Here is a 9,789-nt window from a genome sequence, read left to right as displayed (position 1 = left end):
CAAAAAAAAAAAAAAAAAAATCTTTTCCTCATGAAATTGAAAATAATATTAGAACCACTAGGTTAATATCCAGATACATAGATATTAAAAGTTTTATGATTTTTATAAGCCCACGTGCCTCCTAGTTAGTTGTGTACAATAACAATAAAACAAAACTCAAAACCCACACAAGTTTCTGAAACCTCCAAAAATGTAGCCAGCTTGAGAACAAGAAAAAACAATTATTTTTATTTAAATAGGCAATGATTAACGATTCATGAAAAGCAGTGACAGAATGAAAAAATGGCACAGATTTTACAACACTATAAAATTCGGTTTTACAAACATTTAATTTGTTTTACACCAAACGTGTTAGGCATTTGGACTTGGACAAAGCTCCGATTCTGTCATAGTATTTAGTGCTCAGCAATAAGAAGGGGAAATTTCAGGTACCAGAATTCTCAAGCTTTCATTGAACCATTTAAGCTAATACATAGCTCTTTCACATAAGAAAAATATATAGTAATCATAACAAGCGCTCATAAAATCTTTTTTTTATAAATTTATTTATTTAATTTATTATTTTTGTCTGTGTTGGGTCTTCGTTTTTGCATGTGGGCTTTCGCTAGTTGCGGCGAGCGGGGGCTACTCTTCGTTGCAGTGCACGGGCTTCTCATTACGGTGGCTTCTCTTGTTGCAGAGCATGGGCTCTAGGCGCGCAGGCTTCAGTAGTTGTGGCTCACGGGCTCTAGAGCGCAGGCTCAGTAGTTGTGTCACACGGGCTTAGTTGCTCCGTGGCATGTGGGATCTTCCCGGACCAGGGCTCGAACCTGCATCCCTTGCATTGGCAGGCAGATTCTTAACCACTGCATCACCGGGGAAGCCCTCATAAAATCATGAATCATACAAAAAGAGTCTTGGCTTTTTCCAATTTCTTTGAATAGTTATAAAACTGAAAATGTAAGTGATGAATTATAATAAAAATCTAATGATGTTGAAGTAAGAAATTTCTTTTTTCCTTTCCCCAGGCCTCTGTGGGTAGAGTTCCCTGATGAATTAGAGACTTTCGGTGTGGAAGATGAATACATGCTGGGTGAGCATTTCTTGATTAATTATAGTTATGATAAATACTTTAATTATGTTTTTCTTATTGTATTTTCTAGTGTAAGAATGCTAAAAAATCCCTAATCTCAAGAAAGCCAAAAACAAAAATAAAAGAAATTCCATCACCAAGATCTTTAGTGTATTAGTGGGATCACAGCTCTATTCTCTTGTCATGCAGCACTTCGCATAACATGTCAACTTCATATAAACCCATTTTATTTGTGGATGTAAGTTGGGATTCTTGTCTGGGTCCACTCCTAAGCCTTATGATACCACCACAGGGAAGGGAAGTAGAAAAAGGTAAACCAGATAGTAAAGACTCAGAAGAGCTTATTTCATATGCAAGATAGGGTTGTTTGTTTGTTTGTTTGGGGTCTGGTTTTTTTGTTTGTTTTGTTTTTTGGGTTTTTTTGGTTTTGATTTTGGTTTTGGTTTTTTGGGGGTTTTTTGTTTGTTTGTTTTGGTTGGCCTCTTCTTTAACAAGGGTTAACCAGATTTGGAACATGGGAGTTTATCATTTGGGGAATGGGGTCAAGAAGTCAGGCTCAACACAGAGCTGCCCAAAAGGTGAATTCCATTTCTAAAGAGTAGAAACCCCAAAATGTAAACAACCTATATCTCTTTTGGTCTCCACTCATTCTTAGGTCTCAAATTTCAAAGCTACTTCCCCTGGAGAAAATTTCCCTGACCAAAATTGCTTCCTAATACCTAATTCCACCTGCATTAGTCAAAGTCAGTCCCTCTTATTATGTAACTTTCATTCCATTTTGTACTTTCATCTTTTTGGTATTTGTCTTAACTCTAATTAATTTGTAATTACTTGTTTAATATCTGTCTTTACTGACTGTAAGCTTCATGAGGGTAGGGACCATGTCTGTCTTATTTGTCACTCCATCCCCAGAGCCTTAGCACAGTGCCTGGGACTCAGGAGGAACTCAACGAATATTTGTTGAATTAAAGAGCAGATTCATAAATGGATGAATTTTACATATGGTGGTGCCAAGATCAAAATGAAATTAATAATCCAGATTGCCTTTAAGAGAATTACAGGCTTCCAGTGATACCTGCCCAAGGAAGAGGACCTGAGTATCTATGTGGACCACACTTCTGCGTCACAGCTGTAGACTCACCACGTTCAAAGTCATGTATAGCAAACAATGAAGCACTTAGAGAAGTGCAATGGTGCTTTCAGATGACAGTTATGCACAAAATGAGGCTGTGCCAGACTTGTCAGGGTCCCTGCCTGTAATCCTACTATACCATAGGAGGATTAATGACAGGTAATAAAACAGTTACCTCTGAGCATCTGTCCTCTTTCTAACTAACAGTGCATCTCCCTGATGAATCATTGGTTTAACTCACCAAGATCTCTACCTTCAAGAAGTTCAGTTGAGTGGTCTTTGAAACCACAAAGAGAAGGGATGTTTTCAGACCTCTTATCATGATATTCAACTTTATTTCTTCCCCATTTTTCAGGAAGCGCTTTATTGGTTCACCCAGTCACAGAACCAAAAGCTACTGTGGTTGATGTGTTTCTGCCAGGATCAAGTGAGGTAAAAGTAAATGACAAACATCCACATACCTTACATGCCTCACGTCTCTTCCCTTCAAACTTGGTGGCTTAAAATGACAAAAATTTGTGCTCTCACAGTTCTGGAGGCTTGAAGTCTGAAATCATGGTGTCTCCAGGGCTGATTCCTTCTGGAGGCTCTGAGGGAGAATCTGTTCCATACCACTCTCCTAGCTTCTGGTGGCTGCCTGCACTCCTTGGCATTCCTTGGCTTGTAGCTGCATCACTTCAGTCCATGCCTCCATCTTCACAGTGTGTGTCTGTGTCTCCCCTACCATTGTCTCTTATAAGACACTTGTGATGTTATTTAGTGACCATCTGAATAATTCCAGATTACCTCCTTATCTCAAGATCCTTAATTTAGGCAAATCTCTTACCATAGAAAGTAATATTCACTCCATCCAGGGATTAGGAAGCAAATATATCTTTTTGAAAGAGCCACCATTCAGCCCACTATACTTGTCATTACTGATATGACAATAACCAGGCTTTTCTACAGAGTGCTCATGAATGATGTTCTTTCTGCTTGGTTTCTCTAGTAATTTGTAGTTCTGAAGGTGGGGCTCTTTACAAAGGTTCCCCTGCCAAGCAGAAACCTGAGAAAAAAGTTAAATATAACAACAGCTAAATAAATTGTCCTGCCAAGCATTTCTGCTGAGAGTTTCTCAAGTCGATTCTGACAAAGCGTAGGTTCCCATTGACAAGAGCTAGCTCCCTTTCTGACTTAGCCACAAATTTCTATAATGACCTATTAACATTTCAATCACATTGTTGTGACTATGTAACCTATTCCTTCAACACTATTTCCCAGACTGTTCTGTGATTGTTTCTCTTGCTACATCTTCCCAAAGCCTGGGTAGGAATGCCAAGCCGTTTCTTGCCAGAACTTTACCTTGCTGGTTAGCTAGTATTGCATCACACTGTGCAGGGAGCTATCTAAAGGCCTTGCTGTCACCTTCCCCGTGTTTCTGTGTGGTCCGTTCCCTCTCCTGCAAATCTGTTTATTGGGGACAGCTTCTCTGACACCCTGTTTAAGATTATAAACCGGGGCTTCCCTGGTGGCACGGTGGTTAAGAATCCACCTGCCAATGCAGGGAACACGGGTTCGAGCCCTGGTCCGGGAAGATCCCACATGCCGCAGAGCAACTAAGCCCATGTGCCACAACTACTGAGCCTGCACTCTAGAGCCCGCGAGCCACAACTACTGAAGGCCACACTCCTAGAGCCCGTGCTCCGCAACAAGAGAAGCCATGCAATGAGAAGCCCGCGTACTGCTACAAAGAGTAGCCCCCGCTCTCCACAACTAGAGAAAGCCCGCATGCAGCAGCAAAAACCCAATGCAGCCAAAAATAAATAAATAAAATAAAATTTAAAAAAATATTATAAACTACTCCCGCTGCCCCGGTTCTGTCCAGCCCTCCTTCGTCCTTTATATTTCTCCACAGAACATGCCATTTTAAACATTCTATGTATTTTATGTTTTGTTTATTATTTATCTCTCCCATTAGAATGTTAGCTTTTTGAGGGCAGTGATTTTTATCTGTTATGGTCTGTATCCCCAGCATCTAGATGGGCACGTGGCCCATAGTAGGCCTTCTGTAAGTACTTGCTGGGTGAGGAGCTTGGTGACTAAGCTCTGGGTCTGATCTACATTATGTTTTGTACCAGTTGTATGCTTCCTAGGCTGGAGATCTTTGAATATGGCACCAGAGCACACACTCTATACCTCTCGTTTCAGTTAGTTAGACTGGAAATGGTCGACAGGAAATCCCCAAATATTGTTTGAATCCTTTTTTTTTTTTACCTTTCACTCCCACCAGCTTTTTATCTAAAGCTGGTAGAATTCACCAAAGAAAGACATTACGAGAAAAGAAAGCTAAGACAATATCCCTTGTAAACACAGATGCAGAAATCCTTGACAAAACGTTAGCAAATTGAATCCAGCCAAAGAGAATACTTCATGACAAGGTGGGGCTGATCCAGTTGAATTAAGAGTTCACTGTAGCTAGCAACTGTCAGGTCACAGCCCTCTCACATTCACAGCAAGACAATGACAGATTCAACAGCCCAGCTTTATAAAGGCTCTGGTAATCCCAGGAGGTGAACTTGCAAAATAGACTCTGTGGCTGCCAGAAATTATATTGAACTAGAAGAGAGAAAAAGGGTTTGTTTTCATGTTGCTTCTGATGGTATCTTAAGGATTTATCCCACCAAATTACCTTGCAGGACTTTTTTGGCACTTTAGCAAGTAAACCCCCTTGACAGGCCTCTCAGGTAAGAGTTTGAACCTCATCCCTGAATTGAACTCTGTTAAGAAACAATGACACTATAGTAGTAATCCAAGTTTCCATTTGTTTTTCTCTAAGATCTGTTTCCTTGTCTGACACTTTTTTTTCTCCTGCCTCATTTGTAATCTGTTTGCTTGCAATGTGCTTTTCTGCTTTGTTGTGGTTTTCTCTCTTCCATTGTCTTTTTCACTACTAGATCATTAAGTTTTTTTGTTTTTTAAAAAATATTTATTTATTTATTTTTGGCTGCATTGGGTCTTTGTTGCTGCACGCAGGCTTTCTCTAGTTGTGGCGAGCGGGGGCTACTCTTCGTTGCGGTGCGCAGGCTTCTCATTGCAGTAGCTTCTCTTGTGGAGCACAGGCTCTAGGCATGTGGGCTTTAGAAGTTGTGGCATGTGGGCTCAGCAGTTGTGGCTCACGGGCTCTAGAGCGCAGGCTCAGTAGTTGTGGCACATGGGCTTAGTTGCTCCGCAGCATGTGGGATCTTCCTGGACCAGGGCTCAAGCCCGTGTCCCCTGCATTGGCAGGCGGATTCTTAACCACTGCACCACCAGGGAGGTCCTGATCATTAAGTTTTTATAAGCCAACTGGACTGTAAAATCCATGAGGGCAGGTTCTATGTCTTCTGTTCACTTGTGTGTACCCAGCAATGCCGGGTGCATGGTAGATTGATCTATAAATAACTTTTGGATGGATGAATGGAAAAATGAATGGCCTTTTAGTCAGCTTAATCTGTCACAGTACTAGGTTTTTCCTTTGGGATCTTTTTAAAAGCATATGTTCTTCCTAACTTCTACTCAAGGTGGTTTTTTTTTTAATTGTATTTATTTTAGCTTTCTGGTTATTTGAAATCCAGATAAATGGATGTTTCACTAAATAATGAAATTGTGAACAGAGTTGCTTATACACTCTTTTTCATTAGGGTCTGTTTCTTTTCAGGTCTGGTATGACTCTAAGACATTTGCTCATTGGGAAGGAGCATGTACTGTAAAGATCCCAGTAGCCTTGGACACGGTAAATTATTTTCAGACTGTTATTTTTACCTGTTGTGCTGTATTTGTCTACTCGGGCTGCCATGACAGGATACCATAGACTGGGTGGCTTCAACAACAGAAATTTCTTTTCTCACAGTTCTAGAGGCTGGAAGTTCCAAATCAAGGTTCCAACCAATTCGGTGCCTGGTGAGGGCTCTCTTCCTGGCATGTAGACAGACACCTTGCTGTGTCCTCACATGGCAGAGGGAGAGAGTGAGCTCTCTTGTCTCTTATAACACTAATCATTTGGATCAGGGCCCCACTCCTATGACCTGATTTAGTCTTAATTACCTCTGTAAAGGCCCTGTCTCCAAATACAGTCACGTTGCGGGTTGGGGCTTCAACGTGAATTTTGTGGGGATACATTTAGTCCATAACATGTGCCTACACAGAAAGAACCAAGGACATCAGTGTTCTGCACGATAACACATACATATGAAGACCGAATGTAGATTAGTGGTTGCCTAGAGCTGAAGGCAGGGAGAGGGTTTTGGGAGCAATGGGGAGTGACCACTAATGGGTATAGTGTTTCTTTTTGGGGTGATTTTAAATTGATTATGGTAATGGTTGCATGACTTTGAATATACTAAAAAACGTTTAATTGTACACTATAAATGGGTGAATTGTATGACATGAATTATGTCAATAAGGCTGTTAAATGTGAGAAAAAAAGAATATAGAAAACATACTCTGATTTACATTTGCATGTCTAAGAAAAACAATAACACTGACAACAGAGGGTGTGGTCCCCACATACACCATACAGAGTATTCTTCTACAACACCAAGTCAGAAAACATGAGTTTTTAGTTGGACCTCTAGGCCCAAGGGGAGGCTATGAGGTATGATTTTAGACTCAGAGTGGCCCATCTAGGCTGCATTTCTGAAGGGAAGTTTGCTCCTGCAGCTGAATCACAATGACTACCACAGGCCCTAAGTAGTATAAAGATTTATAAAGAGATATTGATGTTATTTTTTAAAATTCTCAGCAGCAATATGAACTCCATTATATAGAAAATGATTTCAGATGCCAACTTTCAGATCTTGAAGAGACCTCACCATTCATCTACTTGAATCCCTCATGCTTACAGGTGAAGAAAGTGAGGTTCAGAGAAGTTAAATTCCTTGTCCAGGGTTGCAGCTAAATTGTGGCAGAACTGAGACAAGACCCCGGGTCAACTGAACACCTACTCCAGAACCCATTCATACTAACTTACTGCCTCATTCTTTGAAGGAAAAAAAAAGAATAAGAAGAGATTGGCTGATGAGGGTGGGGAGGTAGATGTACTTTACTTCTTGCTGCTGACTTCAAGTCAAGCAGAGGGTGGACATCTTAACTACATCCATCCTGATTCCCAACTTCATGTATACAGCAGTCCCCCTTATCTGCGGTTTCACTTTCCACAGTTTCATTTACCTTCAATCAACCATGGCCCAAAAATATTAACTGTGGGACTTCCCTGGTGGCGCAGTGGTTAAGAATGCACCTGCCAATGCAGGGGACCACGGATTCAATCCCTGGTCTGGGAAGATCCCACATGCCACAGAGCAACTAAGCCCGTGTGCCACAACTACTGAGCCTGCACGCCTAGAGCCCGTGCTCCACAACAAGAGAAGCCACCACAATGAGAAGCCCACGCGCCGCAACTAGAGAAAACCCGCGTGCAGCAATGAAAACCCAGTGCAGCCAAAAATAAATAAATAAAAATAAAATTTTTTAAAAAGAAAAAACCCAAAAATATTAACTGTGGTACAAAAACATTAAATGGAAAATTCCAGAAATATACAATTCATACGCTTTAAATTGCACGCTGAGCTGAGTAGCATGACAAAATCTCGCGCCATCCTGCTCCCTCCTGCCCAGGACATGAATCATCCCTCTGTCCAGCAGATCCACACTGTGTGTGCTACCCGCCCATTAGTGTAGGGGAAATACCTTTATATAGGGTTCAGTACTCTCCTCGGTTTCAGACATCCACTGGGGGGTCTTGGAACGAATCCCCCGTGGGGAAGGGGGGACTACTGTATTCTTGCTTTTCACCCCGCTTGTACATTACTCAGAGCAAAGTACAGGCCTTCACGTGATCCAGGGAGCTTCCTTACAGAGGATTGCACTGGGAGGCAGGGAACCTACTGGGCTGTCCTGGCTGGGAATGGCATTCCAGAAGACCCATAGATAGGGGCCCTGCCTACAACCCTGTTGTCAGAGTCACTTCAAGTGCCCTTGGTGGCTTCTATAGCAAAAGTTTCACAGTTCTACCCTCAGAATTGAGTCAGTCATCCTGGTGATCAGGGAAGCAGGAGCAAGAAGGGTATAGGTTGAAGTAAGGACAACAGTTATCTTTCCCAAACCAAGAAACTACCATCTTTTTTTTTTTTTTTTTCGGCTTAGTCAGGTCTTAGTTGCAGCACATGGGATCTGTCGTTGCTGCGCGTGGGCTCTTCATTGCTGCCCGTGGGCTTCTCTCTAGTTGTGGCGCATGGGCTCAGTAGTTGCGGCTTGCAGGCTTTAGTTGCCCCGCAGCATGTGGGATCTTAGTTCCCCGACCAGGGATCAAACCTGCGTCCCCTGCATTGGAAGGCAGATTCTTAACCACTGGACCACCAGGGAAGTCCCTACCATCTTTTATAAAGACATACATATGTACATCTGGGCCTGCTCATACAGACAGACAAATTCCCTCTTTAGCAGGGTCCTAGAAATAAACTTTTTTGTTATATTGACAGGAAAATTAAAAATACAAAACAGGAAAGGCTACTTATAGGATAGTCAGAACAGATAGTAAATTGATGAAGGGTGAGAAGTTTCCCTAATAATTTAAAAATGAACCATTTTTAGTGTTTGAACTCTTTTCCTTTTAATGCCAGGGCCCCCATATTTGCCATCTCTGTGTTCACAAATTTATTTTGCCTTTGAGTCTATACTTGTAACGAATGTGAGTCTTGTACAATGAAATATTTTAAAAGTCTACTTTGAAATTGCCTTATATGAATCCTCCTTCTCTGAGAGTGTTGCTCTGTTATAGATACCAGTGTTTCAACGAGGTGGAAGTGTGGTACCAATAAAGACAACTATAGGAAGATCCACAGGCTGCATGACTGATTCCCCATATGGACTCTGGGTGGCCCTAAGCACTAAGGTATTTGAAAAATGTCACTTTTACACATCTTGTTTGTTACTACTCTATCTCTTTATAGTTGTAGCCTTTGAGTATGTGACACTGTAAAAGTGGTGAACCCCATCTACGGGATAGGTGCTTCTGAAGTTTATCTAGAAATCAAAGTTTTGAATCATTTCTTGTCTGACTTTCCTGGAATTATCCTTAAGGGTACTCTTAGAACTAGAAATAATAGAAACTTCCTCTAGGGCACCGTGACCCTTGGTGCTCTGCAGCTTGGCATTGATTGCCACTGGACTGAAAGCTCATTGAGCCATAGGCAGCCTGCCCTGTGGATTAGCCCTGAATCTCAGTCTCCTGTAAAAGGGTCGTGTGTCTATGCAACATTCCAGGGACACAGTCTCATGCAATGACTTCTATGTTCATCAGATGGCTCAAACAACTACAGTCTCCTTGGGTAAAACCTGGAAAGATCCAGAGTTGATCTGTCCTTTTGAGGAGATCTTTTGAGCCAAAGGAGGCCTATAACAGATTCTTCTCCTAGCCATTTGCCAAAATACAGTGCCAAACACAAATCCTTACTCTTTTTTTTTTTTTTTTTTTTTTTTTTTGTGTTTTTGGGGGCCTTTTTTTTTTTTTTTTTTTTTTTTTTGGCGGTACGCGGGCCTCTCACTGTTGTGGCCTCTCCCGTTGTGG

The 9,789-nt window shown here is 41.5% G+C and overlaps 1 protein-coding gene across 1 annotated transcript in view; it reads left to right on the top strand.

Annotated features, from left to right (window-relative positions):
- Positions 1-9,789, top strand: part of GANC (glucosidase alpha, neutral C) — a 73,718-nt gene that overhangs the window by 55,752 nt on the left and 8,177 nt on the right. Inside the window, exons 18-21 of the mRNA XM_007460139.1 lie at positions 1,008-1,072; positions 2,560-2,636; positions 5,881-5,955; positions 9,001-9,114. Coding sequence (XP_007460201.1) covers positions 1,008-1,072; positions 2,560-2,636; positions 5,881-5,955; positions 9,001-9,114 — 331 coding nt within the window. The remainder of the gene's footprint in view (positions 1-1,007; positions 1,073-2,559; positions 2,637-5,880; positions 5,956-9,000; positions 9,115-9,789) is intronic.

This window comes from Lipotes vexillifer, unplaced genomic scaffold, assembly GCF_000442215.2.
Source record: "Lipotes vexillifer unplaced genomic scaffold, Lipotes_vexillifer_v1.1 scaffold408, whole genome shotgun sequence".
In the NCBI taxonomy this organism is placed as follows: domain Eukaryota; kingdom Metazoa; phylum Chordata; class Mammalia; order Artiodactyla; family Lipotidae; genus Lipotes; species Lipotes vexillifer.
This window is presented reverse-complemented; position numbering and strand designations above follow the sequence as displayed.